General features: G+C 30.2%; 1 protein-coding gene across 3 annotated transcripts in view; it reads right to left on the reverse strand.

The window, feature by feature from the left end:
• LOC125851224 (probable 2-oxoglutarate/Fe(II)-dependent dioxygenase) overlaps positions 1-17,397 on the reverse strand; it is a 51,320-nt gene extending 33,923 nt beyond the window's left edge. Inside the window, exons 1-4 of one of the 3 annotated variants that reach the window (XM_049530997.1) lie at positions 17,121-17,386; positions 15,606-15,856; positions 5,202-5,526; positions 4,201-4,585 (exon numbers count right to left, since the gene is read on the reverse strand). In XM_049530997.1, the coding sequence (XP_049386954.1) occupies positions 4,313-4,585; positions 5,202-5,526; positions 15,606-15,856; positions 17,121-17,294 (1,023 nt within the window). In that variant the 5' untranslated portion in view covers positions 17,295-17,386 and the 3' untranslated portion in view covers positions 4,201-4,312. Of the gene's footprint in view, positions 1-4,200; positions 4,586-5,201; positions 5,527-15,605; positions 15,857-17,120 lie in introns of those variants that run through there. The other 2 variants (XM_049530999.1, XM_049530998.1) reach the window with 2 other exon arrangements.
• Positions 17,398-18,104: the final 707 nt, after the last annotated feature.

An 18,104-nucleotide genomic window follows, 5' to 3' on the forward strand; every position in this document is an offset into this window, starting at 1 on the left:
CCATGTTGATCACTTCCCACTTCCAAGTAGGAATTTCAATCTCTTGAGTCATACCTCCTGGTTTTTGATGTTCTACCTTGACTTGCTGGCAATTTGGGCACTTAGCCACAAAATTCGCTATATCTTTTTTCATACCATTCTACCAATAGACTTCCCGCAGGTCGCGGTACATCTTAGTGGCGCCTGTATGAATAGAATATCTGGAGTTATGGACTTCTGTAAGAATATGCTGTCTCAACTCGCCCACATTAGGAACACTTAATCAACGCTGGTAGCGAAGCACACCATTCCCCCTTCGGAGAATACCTCAACTCTCTGTTGATGGACTGCACCCTTGAGTTCGAGCAATATCGGATCACTGTCTCGCTTTTCTGTAACTTCCACTACCAAAGGAGATACCGTCTCATTCTGAACCGTTACACCACCATCTGATATGCTCATAAGACGAACTCCTAGGCGAGCAAGTCTGTGAGCATCCTTTGCCAGCTCCTTTGTTTCTTCCTCAACATGTGCTACACTACCCATATATAATCTGCTAAAGGCATCTTCTACTACATTTGCCTTATCAGGATGGTAATGCACACTCATGTCATAATCCTTGAGGAACTCAAGCCATCTTCTCTGGCGAAGATTCAATTCTTTCTGGGTGAACACATACTGAAAGCTCTTATGGTCTGTGAATACATCTACATGAACACCATATAGGTAGTGTCTCCAAATCTTGAGTGCAAACACCACAACTGCAAGCTCGAGGTCATAATTCATATAGTTCTTCTCATGCACTTTAAGCTGTCTCGAAGCATAAGCTATAACCTTACCTCGCTACATCAATACACAACCTAGGCCGACTCTAGACGCATCACAATAAATCACATAACCATCTGAACCCTCTGGTAAAGTCAAAACAAGAGTTGTAGTCAACATATTCTTCAATTCAGCGAAGCTCTTCTCACAATCATCTGACCACTGAAACTTAACCTTTTTCTGAGTCAACCTAGTCAATGGAGAGGCTATGGATGAAAATCCTTCCACGAACCTTCTGTTATAACCTGCTAGACCCAAGAAAATTTTGATATCTGTAGGAAAGGTAAGTCTGAGACATTGTTTCACTGCTTCTATTTTCTGGGAATCTACTCGGATCCCTTCGATGGATACTATATGCCCAAGGAAAGTAACTGATTGTAACCAAAACTCGCAGTTGTTAAATTTTGCGAATAGCTGGTGATCCTTGATAGTTTGCAGGACAACCCTCAAATGACTCACATTTTCTTCCTCATTCCTAGAGTAAATGAGGATATCATCAATAAAGACAATAATAATCAAGTCTAAATACTGCTTGAACAACATAAAAGCTTAAGGAGTATTGGTTAGTCCAAAAGACATAACTACAAATTCATAATGACCATACCCAATTCTGAAGGCTATTTTTGGAATGTCACTATCTCTGACTTTAAGCTGATGATAACCCGATCTGACGTCTATCTTTGGGAAATGACTAGCACCTTGAAGTTGGTCAAACAAGTCATCAATCCTGGGGATGGGATACTTATTCTTGATTGTGACCTTGTTCAACTGCCTATAGTCAATGCACATTCTGAGAGAACCATCTTTCTTTTTCACGAACAATACTGGTGCACCCCATGGTGAAATACTAGGTCTAATGAAGCCTTTATCTAGAAGGTCTTTCAACTTCTCCTTCAATTCCTTAAGCTCAGCTGGAGCCATTCTGTAAAGAGGAATAGAGATAGGTTGGGTATATGGAAGGAGATCAATTCCAAAGTCGAATTTCTTATCGGGAGGAACTTCGGGAAGATCTTCTGGAAACACTTCTAGGAACCCATTAACCACAGGAATTGACTCAAGAGTTGGGGTTTCGGAGCTTAAATCCTTAACCGAACTAGATGATAGAGATAACCCTTAGAGATCATCTTTCTGGCCTTGAGGTAAGAAATGAATCGACCCATAGGCGCTAAGCTACTACCTTTCTATTCAAAGATTGGTTCATTTGGAAACTGAAAATGAACAATCCTAGTTCTACAATCGACTGAGGCATAACAGGAATGTAACCAATCCATGCCTAAAATGACATCGAAGTCTACCATTTCTAACTCTACAAGGTTTGCTGAGGTGACTTTCTGAGAGACTGTGACATGACAATTTTTGTATACCCGTCTAGCTATAACTGGGTCACCGACTGGAGTAGAGACTGAGAAGGGTTCTGAGAGAGTTTCTGGACTAACATCAAATTTAACTTCTATATAAGGAGTTACAAACGAAAGAGTAGCCCCTGGATATAACAAAGCATAAACATCGAGATCAAAGACTCGTAACGTACCAGTGACTACATCAAGAGAATCTTCCTGATCCTGGTGAGCCTGAAAAGCATAGAGCTTGTTCTGGCGCTGTCCGCCACCTGTACTAGAAGAGTTACCCTGCTGAGTCGGGCGACCTACTGGTGCCGCTGAAGTTATAGACTGGGATCGATTATCATTGCCTCCTTGACCCTGTTTAGAAGGACAATCCCTCAACCTGTGACCAGACTGACCACACCCAAAGCATATTTTCTTTCCTGCATGGCACTCGCCCGGATGGTTCTTACCACACTTAGGGAAAGTTGGGTAGGTTTTAGTTTTTGAAACACTTTCATTAGACTTAGATCCTGATGCCCTACTTTTCTAATCTTGTCTGAACTTAGAGGATGGAACACTAGCTGATGAAGGTGCTGAAGTTGAAAATTTTTGCTGACCCTGCGAGCGATTCCGACCACCCGATTTCTGCTGAGAGTAGTCATAGCTTCCGGTCATAGCCTTCTTGTTCTCCTTAGCCTATTCTCTAAGCTTATCACCCTCAACCTGCTGAGCATGAGTCATGAGCCTAAAAATGCTCATATTTTCCAGCAACATAGCATTTCTACACTCTGTCTTCACCAAGTATGACACTCCATATAGAAACTTATTCATCTGAACCATGGAATCAACAACCATATGAGGAGCGTACCTGGGTGTTCCAGAATTCTGCATTCGAAACTTCTTGATCTGGGACTGAAGGAGCTGCATTTGCATTCCTGGCGTTAGCTCTTCGAGGAGGCATGATCACTGGCTCTAATGACTCTGGTGGAAATAACCATTCTCCAGTATCTTCAGCACCAATATATTTAAGAGGAAATCAGGCGCCATCAAAAGGCGATTGGCTTTCCAAGAAACGCGAAACAATAATGGTGGTGGCCTCACTCATTGCAACCATGGCATTCCAAGTTGGAGTGAACCCTCCAGGAGGCGTTTGGCAAGAAAATGGAAAATTGGATGATTGGGGAAGACCCTTGCATAAAGCAGGGGAATCAGTAATGACTTATAATCATGCAAAACCATTTCGATATTTCCTTCGTGTCAACACCATTGCCTTTGTCTCTTCTCTCAGCACAATCTTGCTGATAATAAGTGGATTGCCCTTCAGGCGTAGGCTTTTCATGTGGGGTTTAATAGTTATAATGTGGTCGACAATTACCTCAATAACACTCACTTATGGCATAGCAATTTACATCATCACGCCAAGGAAGGATAGGGAACCACTTGGTCAGATCATTGAAATGGGAATAACAGTATGGTGTGGCTTAATGGCACTACTTCTACTTGGTAACACAATACGTTTGTTGCTTGTATGGCAGAAAAAGAAGCATGAAATAACAACAACAGCAGTACAATTTTTTTTTAATTCAGTTTATGTCAATGTTTGATCTGTTGCATTGATAAATAGGAGTCAGCATTAGAAAAAATATTAATGATTGTTTTGAGAATCTATTTTCATTGTCATATGTTAGAGTTAAAAGTATGGCAATTGCCAAATCCCAGCCATTTGAAATTTTATCACTAGATGTTGATCGAAGTCAACTCTTAACTTAGAAATTTTCAAATTTCCATCCAACGACTCAAATCTCATCCTTGAAATCCCAACCAACCCAAAAATCACATTCTAGAGCCAATGAAATGGTCAGAATTCCATATCGAGCTCATCTTCATCAAATACTGACATAAGTCAACCTTTCCTACTTCCAAAATGAAAAACTCTCATAACTCCTGTCCAAATGCCTCAGGAACCATGCAACCAATTCCCCAGACCAAAAATACCCAAATCAAACTACTGAGAGGGGTAAAACAGTCAAAACACACAAATTGAAGATTTATTAGAGTAATATTGGAATATTACAACCTTTACCAGCAATTTTATTTACATACAAACACGCTTAAGGTTTTCGGAACAAATCTAGTATCAACGAATTAAAATCATGCAATTATTCAAAGTGTTAATACATTAATCACGTATTGATCTCTTCGTCCTTGGTATTTAATCTCATTGTATCAAGGTATGATTTTCCAACAAGTTGATGACTGAAATATCCTTTGAAGTAATCAGCAACAGTACCAATTTGCTTGAATTTTACAGGATTTCGAGGAGTGATGAGGCTTGATGCTGGACTTAAATAATAGTCCCTTTTTGGTTTAAAAAATGTTGCAATTGATAGTCTCTCCTTGTTTGGATTGAGAACTGGTCGATGTTCAACACCTTTATAAATTTCATTCGTCACTATCTATACAACAACACTGACGAATTAGTGTACTTGACATAAATATAATTTCAAAAAAAAGTGAATATTACGTTATCAAGTAAAAGTGTTCTATACTTCTTCACTACTCGTTCAGGGAACGTGAAAGAAAGATATTGATAAGGTGTCATAATGCCATTAAGAAAGCTATTTTTCTTTTCATTTCAAATAGATTGGATAAGATAAACCAAAGTGGTGTTAATGTTCCTAGTAGTGACAATATGGGGAAAATCTCATTAAGATAAATCAAAGTGGTGGTAATGTACATTGTAGTGACAATATGGTGTTAAACAGGGTGTTTTTCTTCTCACCTTCTCTCACATAGAGTTATTATTTCTAGTAAATATATAAAAAGACGATTAAACGTTTCATACATAAAATTGTGGACAAAATCAATGTTAAAAAGTAGGCTAAGGTTTGGTGAAGGACAAAAAATGTGTCAATATTGCAAACATCAGGAACTATTATTGCTTCATATGAAAACTCAAGCATGACTTTGACTCTTAATTAACCCAAAAATAAGACACTATTTTGGGCTTTTTCTCTAAGTTAAATATATATAAGTGAAGCTCAAAATTTGAAGAAATGACTTGTGGATTACCTCTAACATGTCTCCAACGTTGATAACAAAGGCATTTGGCAAAGGTGTAATAGGTATCCAAGCACCATCTTTCTTGATATGAAGACCTTCCACGTCATTAAGTTGAGAAAGTATGGTCAAGCCAGCAAGATCAGTGTGGGGGTTTAGCCCCATAACAACATCTTCTTGAGGACACTTAGGATAGTAATACATGGCCATTGCTTGCTCTCCTCCATCAAAAACTTCACTCAAATCTTCTCCTTTCATTCCTAATGCTTTCCCCATTATATCGAATATTTTCTCCGAAAGTTCCTTCAGCTGTGCTGAGTATTCTTCTAAGGTGTCTCTTCATGAAATTAGAGAAAAATGATTTCCAACATAAGAGAATAAGCCACACGATTTGTAGTAGCATCATATCGAAGGGTGTAAAAATTAGGTAGAGATATGAATTATTAGTTGTATATCTTATCAATTGTCTTAATTATTTTCTGAAATTTGTTATTTGATTGCCTTTACCATCTAGACGTAGATGTGGCAAAGAGCGTGACTAAATTCTTTAAAGATTATAAAGAGGGAACAAACTCTGACCAAGTTTTCTTGTGTGAGAGAGAAAGTTTCTTGGAAGAAAATCAACTAATGTATTACAAAATGGAGAGGGAGACTATTTAATTATAGCCAAAAAAATGTTACAGTAAAAGTGCTACAGTGTTGTTACAATATCACCCACAATAATTTTAGCCCATCTTTACTAATGTCATGGATGACATCATTTTTATATGTCATTGTGATGCTAATGTAGCTTAAAATTTATGCCTTCTTCATTCTCAGATTCACATTTGTTTGATGTTGGTGATTGATTGCTAGGGAGCTCAGCTTTGATTTGTTGGAAAAAAATTCATCTGTTGGAGGAAGTCTCCTTTACTGCTTGAGTTGGCCCTAGTTGTGCAGCTACAATTGAGTTTTGTTGCAAAAAATAAAATTTAAGCGGCATTGTTGGATTCTACATGAATCATTTTTCTATTTCTGACATACATACTTCTGATGGATTTCAACTCGTATATCATTTACAATAGCCTTGGAGAGACGATCATGAATATCCTCTATGTGGAAGACAAATTTTTGTGTATATTTTCATAGAATATGAAACTTGTGGAAAAATTGTAAGAGCATAGAAATTTGGTGTTCTTTGATTATTTTTTTGACAGAAGTATTCTTATCATTCTAGAACTGGTGGTGGAAGGATCTTTAGCTTTGTGACCATAAGTAAGCCACCATTGATGTACAAATCATTGAGGGAATTCAGAGACCAACTGTTTTCCCCAAAGGAGGAACCATAAATATTTGTTAGTGTTATTTTGAAAAGTGAAGACATTCATCTTTGCTCTTCGATAATCAAAATAATTATAGTTTTGAGGTTCAAACGGCTGGAAAAGTCTTTTGTACTTGGCTGGGTGCGTGCATAGCTCATTCTTTAGGTGAGATTATTTTATTAATCCATATCATGGTATGGATAACATATGTTTGTGTTTGTTTGTCTTTATGAGGTTTAAACAAGCAAGATTGGATATTTGTGAGTGTTGATTCATAAAAAATCTATGTATATGCAAGAGTTTTTTGGATATAATTTGCAAAGTGTTTTTTAGCTACTTTCTAAGGGTTTAAATGTTAAAATTTGGGTTCAATTATTGTTATGACCAGTGCTAGCAGAAGAGATTTAATTAATCAATATCTCTTTTTCAAACATATATATGTTCTCTATAGTGGCTGTCAAAAGCCACACTTCAATTTCTTCTTCTTGAATACGTTGGAGATGAAAGCTCCATCAACTTTCCATTTATTTTTTCACAAAACACAACCACGATATGTCCAACACCAAGCAAATCATTTTTTTCACTCACACCTCAATAATTTCTTTCAGCAGAGGATCCTTCTCTGGTGACTCGACCTACTTTAAAAATTATAGTGTATATCCGCTAATACAAATTAAACTCGAATTTTGACATTCCAACCCCTAGGAAGTAGCTAAGAAAATACTTGGTCCAACAACAAATTTAATCCAAAAAACTTCTGCATATATACATATAAATTTTATGATTTCATACTCAATAATGTCCGATCTTACTTGTTTAAACCTCCTAAAGATAAACAAACACAAATATATGTTGCACATATCACAAGTGTAGATTAATAAACTAATATCATCCATAAATAGGGCATGCATCCAGCAAAGTAGAAAAGATTTTTCCAACTGTTGAACCTCAAAACTATAGTATCCTAAAGTAGTAAGATTTGTGTAAGTTATCCATACGTTTCTATCTAAAGTTTACTTTTAGATCTTCTATTTAAGTGTTGAGACTTTATTATTCAACATTTAAATAACGGAAAGGGGCCAAAATTACCTCCTGAACTACAAGAAAAGGTCTAAAAGTATCTTTCATCCATCTTTTGGTATAAAAATACCCTTCTACTCATCTTTTTGGTCTAAAATTACCCTTCCATCCACCTTTTTGGCTTACTTATACCCTTGCAACTAACAACCCTCTCTTTTTTAAAAAAGATATTTATTATGTGTCATTTTCTTATTGAATGAAATAAAAATCCACCTCTATTAATTTTTTCCCATAATTTATCCAAATCAAAACAATATATCTTTTCAAGATCCAAAAAATATATTTTTTTTAATCTAGTAATTTCTATTTTCTATAGCTTTTTAAAAATAATTGTTTTAGATAATTAAAATATTTTTAAAATATTAGTCATGCCACAATTAGANAAAATACCCTTCTACTCATCTTTTTGGTCTAAAATTACCCTTCCATCCACCTTTTTGGCTCACTTATACCCTTGCAACTAACAACCCTCTCTTTTTTAAAAAAAATACTTATTATGTGTCATTTTCTTAGTGAATGAAATAAAAATCATACCTCTATTAATTTTTTCCCATAATTTATCCAAATCAAAACAATATATCTTTTCAAGATCCAAAATATATATTTTTTTGAATCTAGTAATTTCTATTTTCTATAGCATTTTAAAAAAAATTGTTTTAGATAATTAAAATATTTTTAAAATATTAGTCATGCCACAATTAGAGGGACATATCATATTATCATAAATCCTAAACAAAGTCTATCTTTTATTTTATAAAAAAATGATCATTTAATTTTTTTGACTAATAATCTTTATAACAACTCATTGAAAAGAAGAAAAAATATATAGATGTGGTAGGTCATAGCCTGTAGGAAAAATAAAAATAAGAAAAGAGAAAAAAAATATAATATATTATGGATAAGATAATATTATTATGATCATAATATTATTAATTTGTTTATGATATATTAATTATTTATATCGTATTTAAAATTTTAATGTAATTGATTAAATCTTAGCTGTTAATTTTTCCTTATGCCATGTGTCTTCAATCCAAGTAATAACTTGGAAAAAATAGAGAAAAAAATTGAGAGGAATCAGATAAAAAAAATCTACAACAAATATAAAAAACTATTAGATTTTTTTAATAAAAAATAAAAATTATGAGGTCTTGAAGAAGTATATTCTTTTTGGCTTGGATAAATTATGGGGGGAAATCTAGTTGAGATGGAGATTTTATTTCATTCAATGAGGAGAATGACACATAATAAATATTATTTTTTAAAAAAAAACAAAATAAAGATAGGGGTGTTAGTTTCAAGGGTATAAGTGAGCTAAAAGGTGAATGAAAGGGTATTTTTAGACCAATAAGATGAGTAGAAGGGTATATTTAGACCAAAAGATGGATGAAGGATAATTTTAGACCTTTTCAGATAGTTCAAGGGTATTTTTGACCATTTTCCGTTTAAATAATACTCTCTCTATTCCTAATTACTTGTCTACTTTTTTTTTTTACTTATTCATTTTGACAAATCAAGAAAAGACAAAAAAATTTTACCTATTATACCTCAATTAATTAATTTTGAAAAAGGTAGAATTTCTTGAAAATCACAAATTTTTAATTTATCTACTTCATAATCAATAGAGGTAAAATGGCAAACTCATTATGTCAATTATTGTTTTCTTAATAACTATATCAATTCAAAAGTAGACAAGTAATTGAGAATAGAGGGAGTAAATACTAAGGGCCTGTTTGGAAGGACACCTTGGTAATTGGATTTAGTGTAATTGGGTGTAATTACACTGTCTTTCCTGTTTGGTTGGACATGTAATTACTTGGTCAGCAGGTATTTGGTGTAATTTGCTGGGGGTAATTACACTCTACAATTCACAGGCAGAGGCTGTGAATTGTTGGTAATTACATGGTGTAATTACCAGCTGATTACTTTTTAATTATTTTTATTTTTACTTTTATTTTTTTTGTTTTAAATTTTTTTACTTATATCATTTTAAGTTCTTTTTTTATTTTTATTATTCTAAAAAATCTTAAAAGTTTATTTTTCGTTTTATATTATTATATTTCTTTTTCTTCTTGTTCTCAACCTTACTTTACGTGATTCTATGCAATTTTTTCGTATTATCTATTTCTTTATGTCATGCTTATTTTCTTATTAGCATAATTTTATTAGTATTCTAATTTTTAAATTAAAATAAAATTTATTGTTTAGTAAGGTTATAGACTTATGTTTTCTTTATTAAGAAAAAAAAATCATATTTATGCATGCTATGTTGAAATTTGTTATAAGAGTATTATGTTAAATTTTTTGTTTTAAATTTATTACTTAGGTTATATTTTCAGTTTCATTTGTTTTAGTAATATTGAATTCACATTGCACGTCATTTTTTAATTAGACTTGATAGATTATATTTTTGTCAAACATTTAATAATTTATGACATTTTATTTATATATTAATCTTTTTATCAAACATGCATTTCAGCAATGTTCGTAGAAACTTCATACTTTTAGTTTTTACGATCAATTCAATTGAAATATATTAATTTGAAAAAATATAAATCAATTATTTTTTCATAATATTAGTTAAAGAAAATATGCTTATTAATTAATATATTTTCAAAAAAGAATACATATCTTAAATATTTAATTTAATGTCATTTATAAAGTTTCTTATTTGTCTAGTATAAATTTTAAAAATTAATTTTTATTTTTAAAATTTAATATAATTTTATGATTGCAATTGTGCATCCAAAACAGAACATGTGTAGTTACAATGTGGAATCCAAATAGGACATGTGTAATTACAGTGTCATTACACTGTGGCAACCAAACATGTCAGTGTAATTACTAGGCTGGTAATTACTACCCTAGTAATTACACCAATTTCAATTACCAGGTGACTTTCCAAACAGACCCTAAAAGTCCTCGTCTCATAAATAATTACTAGCCTTCTTTACATAAAAAAAATTATTAAATATATAAAAATGTCCAGCTCAATATTCAATATGGTTGTCCAATTATTATTGTACATTAGCTTGATATTGTTGTAGCAAATTATAAACTTACAATTTTGAATCCACCTTCATCCGATTACCATATATTGGAGGTGAGAGTTTTTAAAAAAATCATCTATGCATAGAACTTAAAGTTTAAGTAAAAAAAATATAACATACAATTGTACCTTAAATTACATTAATGCAACAGAAAAACAATATTTATGTTATGTGCGTAGAACTTGTCATGTATTTACCTTAGAGGTCACATTGAGGATATTCCATTAAAAAAAAATGTACGGAAAATGTATTTACCTTAGAGAAAGAGAAAATAAAAGGTGTTTGTCTGAAATAATATATCATATGATTACTATATATCAAATGGTCACTAAATTATTTGTAGTTTTCTTAGAAAGTCACTTAACTTTATTTTATAATTCAAAGTTTACTCAATTAAGGGTAATTTTCTGAGAGATTGAAGTCACTCAATTATTTATATTTCACCTAGAAAGTCACTCAATTATTTATATTTCACCTAAAAAGTCACTCATAAATTTAAATAATTTTTTAATTAAATTTTGTTGAAATGAAATCTTCATTTTAAAAAATAAAAAGATACTTATTAAAACCATTTAATTGAACCATTATGGGCACCTTAATCCACAGAAAACGTATACTTACAAAAACAATTTTTACGGTACATAACTTTTCAGAAATTAAAAACATAATGCGTTCAAAAATGGTCCCACAAAAAACGCATATTCTGCCGAATACAGTAAAACCATACTAAATTAATACTCGGTAAATTAATAATATTTCTAAGATAATATTTTCTTCCGATTCCAACTTGGGCCAATGGAAAAAAATTACACATTTTGATAAGATAATAAAATGATATATTTTTAGAAGACTACTTTATAAATATACTGTCTCATTAATATTATTAATTAATATTTCTTTAAAAGTACAAATATATCTAAGACAATTTAGTAAAATATGATTCTATGGTATTTTGTTTTATTTGTTAAAATTTAAATCTAGTTGAAGTTTATCTCTAACTTTCGTTATTGCATCTAAAAATTTCGAGTTGTCTTTTCGAACTGCACCATAAAATTGTGAAGAGTTCTAGATGCGATAAGTGTTTCATTAAGCGTCACTGGTTCCAAAGGTATTGTATCATCTTCAACTTCATCATCAACATTGTTATTTTTTCGATGGTATCCACAATTTCTTCTAAATCTAGACCTCTGAACATGTATCATTTTCATTCGGATAATCCAACAAATTATTGATGTCCATTTTATTGTGATAACCGAGATCATTAATCATGAACCTCAAGTTCATGAATGACGTTTTTACAACTGGGTTCATTCAAATTCTCTGAGACGATTTTATCCCCCAAACAAATTTTGCAGTGTCAAAAACTATTTACTAATGTCTCTTGCTAAACATTTGTTGTCCAAGCCGAGGTTGCAAAATTGATAACATTCAAACATATAGCAATTTAATATCATACGATAAAATTTGTTGTGATAATACATCTTAAAAGCTTTTATTATTCTAACATCACAAGGTTGAGTCTCACACACTTTTTAAATTAATAAATATTAATTTATCGATTAAATAATATCTCTACAAAATAATAATATTTCATGGTCCTACCTATTTTAATTTAGTGGGATTTTACTGTAATAACATTTTACCCTACATAACTTTTCACAAAAAATAAATTAATTATTTCTGTGTTCTCAAATACAAATAATTAATCATACTATCGAACCATAAAATTAATCAAGCTAAATCAATAAAATAACTTTTCACCATTTAGACATTTTCTAGGAATAAGAATAGTTACTTATATTTTTTGAAATTTAAATTTAAAATAATTATTGAGGCATTTTGTCACTTGGCAAGTTTTTTTAAAATTTATTTTTGAGAAAGGTTATGTTGAGTAAAAGTTTCTCTATAAGTATGTTTTTTACCTGAATTAATCCATCATGATTCGATAAAATAGTTTAAATAAGTATCGTTAATTTTTTTTAACTCTTTTAGCTTAAAATAAAAAATTGTTGCTATGAAATTTAATTAAAAGTAATTTAAATTGATTGACTGACTTTCTTAGTGAATAATTAATAGTTAATAGTTGAATAATTTTTAAGTTATAAATAAAATTGAGTATAATTTAATGACCTTTTAAAAGAACTATTCATAGTTTACTAACTAAACATTATCTCATGTTATTTTTGGTGAAGGTGAAGGATACAATGACTAAATGTGAAAAGTTATTCAAGTTTGGCCTAGTGATTCATGTAACTTTTTTTTAAATCTATTTCTAAATATGTATAACAACGATAGTTATTTATCCTTAGTGTCTTTGTTTGACATAAATTTTTGTATTGTAATACTCCCTCCTACATCCATTTTTATTTATACATTATTGATTTGCTTAAAGAGTAATAAATATAATAATAATTTTATTATATCATTTTTTGAATATAATAAATTCACTATTCTGACAAATGCATTAGCAAAATAATTATTTGTTAATAATAAAGATAAATTAATAAGTAAATAATAATTTTTTTAATTATCAAACTAAATAAATAAAAATAAATAGCTATTATAAATATAGTAGACAAAAAGAAAATGAACGAAAAAATATTTCAAAATAATATCCTATGATAAAGTCATTTGGTGCTGACACTAGGCCCATGCCATGATGACCTTCCAATAATTAATCAGTCTATAGGGTCGATAATAATTACCTGTGTTTAAAAAAAAAGTGATCTAGTTTGACTTGGTAGACTTTAAGAAAATAAAAAAGATTTTTAAATTTTGTGATTTTAAATTAAAATTATGTCAAATATACACAATTATTCTTTAATCTTGTGGCCTTAAATATACACCGTGAAAAACTGAAACTAAAATGTTACCAAAAAAGAGAAAAAAAATTCTTTTTAAATAAACTAAAAAAAAATAGATCATTCTTTTTTTAAATAAATAGAGTACCGAATATAGAGAAAAAAATTACGCTAATTAATAAAATAGAGAAGTAAAGATAAAAAGGCCACTGCAAAAAGTTGTAGTGTTGATGGGACAAGCAAAACGACGAAAAGTCGTTTGGTTTTTCTGTAAATGGGGAGTGGGGAACAAAGCAATATTTCGTGCAAATCCCAGAAATATCATTATGATTTACAAATTTATATGGGTCCATTTTTATTTATCTATTATATTAAAAATAATTGTTTAATAATATTTATTAAATTTAAAAAATTAAAGAAATAATTGATTTTTTTGTATCTATTTTATCCTTGATATTAAATATTATTTCCTCTTTTCCAATTTATATGACTTACTTTCTTTTTAATCGATCCTTAAAAGAATGTCATAATTCTATATTAAGTAACAATTTAACCTTAAATGTCTATTTTACCCTTAATGAAAATGATTTATAGCACACGAAATCATTCATTTTAGACTATACATTTTAAAAGTTTTCTTTCCTTTCTTAAATTTCGTATCAAGTCAAAGTACCTCACATAAAATGGAACGAAGAGAGTATTTAATATCTAATACATTTCCCAAAACATTAAATTTAATATATTCAAAAGGTCATATAATACTCCCTCCGTCCAACAATAGTTGTCCACTATATTATTTTGGAATGTCTAATAATACTTGTTAATTTTATGAAATCAATGGATAATTTTACATTTAGTTCCTAATTTTTCCTTATCATTAATTATAGTCATTTCTCTATTAAATTTTTCAAGACATTATATTTATTAGGAGTATATTCAAAGGATGATATAATAAAATTACCATTCTATTTATAGTTTCTTAAGGAGTGTGTCGAGTTAATAGTGGATAACCATTGTTGGATCTAGAGAGTAATATTAGCCATATTATTTATTATTGGAAAAAGGATAAATATACCCCGAACTATCTGAAATGGTATGCAGATACCCTCTGTCATACTTTTGGGACATTGGTGCCCCCGCCGTTCAAAAACTAGAGCATATATACTCTTTATACTAACAGACATACACGTGTCATAATCTTATCCACCGACCTGATGTCAAATCGATGAATAAGATTGCGCCACGTGTCCCTATTTAGTCATCCGTTCGAGTGTAGGGCATATATGCTCTAGTTTTTGGACCGTAGGGGCATCAATGTCTCAAAAGTATAACAGAGGATATCTGCATACCATTTACGATAATTCGGAGGTATATTTGTCTTTATTTCCTTTATTATTTTGTCAAGTCAATAGAGTAGTGAACAACAATTATTGAACTGAGGGAATATTTACCAGAAGGTTTGTGCTTTATTACTCTCTCCGTTCCTATTTATATGTCACTATTTAAATTTCATGTCCCTTAAAAATTTATGTAAGTTTACCATTATACCCCTATTTAGTATACTCTTGAAGTCAAGTTTCAATAAATGAACATAAATTAATTTATATTGATTAATTAAATTGACCAGTGGACATGAATTAATCATTTAATTTTCCTATATTGGTCAAATTCAGACTAATAACTTTCAAAGATAAAATAGGAAGAATAGTGTCATTTATGCATTGACTTTGTGAAATGACAAATATTAAGAATCACCTATTTTTTTTTTTATAAACGACATATAAATAGGAATGGAGAGGTATCATTTATGTATTAATTCTTCTATTCTATATAAAGTATATTTAGATATTTTTTTTATTGTTCAAAATTTAAATAAATATTTGAATTTTTTTTTTCATATTTGTCTTATCTTTAATGAAGTTCTACATTTTTTCAAACCTTCTTAAGTAATAACTATCTACTTTTAAGATTAACTAGAAAATAATCAAAAGAGCAATAGTAAAAAATGTAATTTTAAATTATGTTCTTGAACATTTTTTTTAATGGGTATGTATTACCTGAAAAATTTACTTAATAAGAAATGTAATGAATAGAGATAGATAATAATAATAATAAAAAAAAAGTTACACCAGCAATTCATCCATACAATTATTGCCATTTAAAGAGAGAAAGAGAGATGTGTACCTTAATGAGAGGGGAAGATTGGGAAACAATTGGGGTTTTCTCAAATGGATAGGAAGAGTGACCATGTAAAGTTTGCCTATCCAGCTGTTTATATTTTGTTCATCACATGACACTAAAATCTGTCCATATCCTTCCATACTTCCTTCAATTTGGCCAAACTTTTTCTTCTCTTCCATAGGTAGATTGAAGAATCGTTGGACTTCTAACTTCATTTTTTCTATTAGTAAACAACTCACTCCATGATTCATCATCTAAATATAAAAGTCATAAAAATCACTATTTTTATTAGACAAATGTTTAGTAGTTATTTTTATAAATATTTTAGTAAATGGCGCAAATTAAGGGCTGTTTGGTTATAGATTTTTCAAGTAAAATTTGACCTAAAATTTGACAAATAGTGTTTGTCCATACAATTTATCGTTATTTGGTAAGTATTTTTGGCAAATAACCCAAATCCAAATACTAGAAAAAAAAAACTAGTATTTGGGCCATTTCTCATTATTTGAAAACTTTTAACAATTCAAATTCTGAATCAAACTTTTATCATTTACAAGAACACCCTTTATAGTAGTTATTTGCATTGTTTTACATAATTTTTTATGTGAACTTCAAAGTAGTAATGAAATATTCAGTAAATATGAAATTGATGATATGGTTGTTGATGAAAATGATAACAATCGGCTTAGGGTAACAAAGTCACGTACTATATAATACAAACATATGGTTAGTTTTGATAGTTTTTAAAATTTATGGATATAAATCACATTTTTTAAAAAGGTGAAATATATTTTCCAAATACTATGCCCAAACACATGGTGAAATTTTAATCAAATAATATTTGCCAAAAATATTTGAAAATCTATGACCAAACACTAGCTAATAGTTTTATCTTTGAACCATTCACAACTTTAATAACATCCTTTTATTTGATTAACTTAACTAATTAAATGCATTTCGATCTTACGACATGAGTGAAATACACCTTTAAATTCTTGTCAAGTATAGAGGTATTTTCAACATTTCTCTCGACTTTTATTAAGAGTTTCATATTTCTACAAGAGTTTGAGACCAATACTTGTTATGTTCTGTGGCAGATCAAGGGTGTAGCTAGGTTTAGTTAGTCAAGTAGAATTGTTATGTTTTTAAAATTGTCAATAGTTCGAGGACGAAATTAATAACCTGTGGAAAGTTTTGGAGTGTGTTAAATATTTTTCCAAAAAAAAAAATAGTACTTCTAATTATTTTACGTAGATAAATTAGTGAGTTTCCTACTATTTTAATGAGAATTAGTTTCATTATGCATTTTTCAGTAAGCTGATTTAGGAATTTCACAAAAAGTTATGTTATTATAATAGAATTTTTAAAAAAAATTCTAGTAGCTAGTGTATAAACCTTCAAAGGATTGAATGAATTATGAATGAAATTAACTTTAAAGGAGAGCTGGGTTAAACATGTAAACCAACAAGACATCAATCAAATAACTACTTTTTTTCTCATATTAAAATGTATATATACCTGAAAGAATCCCCAATCTTTGCAAGCAAGATGAAGTTTGTCAAGTTGTGAATGATCATTAGCCAACAACAATTCCATATCAATTACTGGAATTTGAGACAACATGGAAGGTAATAAATTGGAAGCTATTGGTTCCTCTTGATCATGGCATACATATGTTCCTGGTGTATCCATGGCTATGCTGTTTCAAGCTCTTTCTTTGGAGGCCAAATTATATTATAAGTTTTCATCTAATTTTTAAAGAATTTAACTATTGATTGGAAAGTCATCGTCACATCAGCCTGCACCAAACATTTGTATTGGCGCACTTTGCCATCAAGTGGAAATTTAATGCTTAAATTCGTTTTAAAAAATAATGATTTATTTTTTCTTTTTAGTATGTTTTTTAAAAACATATTTTTTTATGGTAATATTTTAATTTTAGTTTTTCACGTGGTATGTTAAAGGTGACAAGATTAAAGGATTGTTTAGGACATTTGATAGTATAACTTTAATTTAGAACCACGAGGTTGAAAAGTTTTTTTTTTTTTTAATTAAACTTCATTTCAAATTACCCCCTCCCTCCTTTTAAAAAAAATGATTTCACACCTCATGTTTGATATCTGTGTTGAAATCTGACTATTCAGGATTGTGTCTGGATTCACGTCCCGTAAGACCCCATTCAAAGAGAAGTGCTCCCTATATAGTATTTTTTCATATCCACAGCTCGAACTAAAGATCTCTGATGAAAGAAGGAGCAACCTTGTTGGTGGTTCCTCCCTCCTATTTACTTGAACAAAATAAGAAATAATCATCTTAAAGCAAGTGTAGTCTCAGAAATTAAAGATAAAAATTGTATAGTTTTCCAACTATAATCCTTTATTCCATATTTTAAATAATGTTTAATTCTCAAAAAATATTTATTAAATAGAAATAATTCAATAAATTATACATTGTATTTACTATCATATTTTTAATAGACATGACTTTTACAAAAATAAGGTC

This window comes from Solanum stenotomum, unplaced genomic scaffold (genome assembly GCF_019186545.1).
Source record: "Solanum stenotomum isolate F172 unplaced genomic scaffold, ASM1918654v1 scaffold2356, whole genome shotgun sequence".
Classification (NCBI taxonomy): Eukaryota; Viridiplantae; Streptophyta; class Magnoliopsida; order Solanales; family Solanaceae; genus Solanum; species Solanum stenotomum.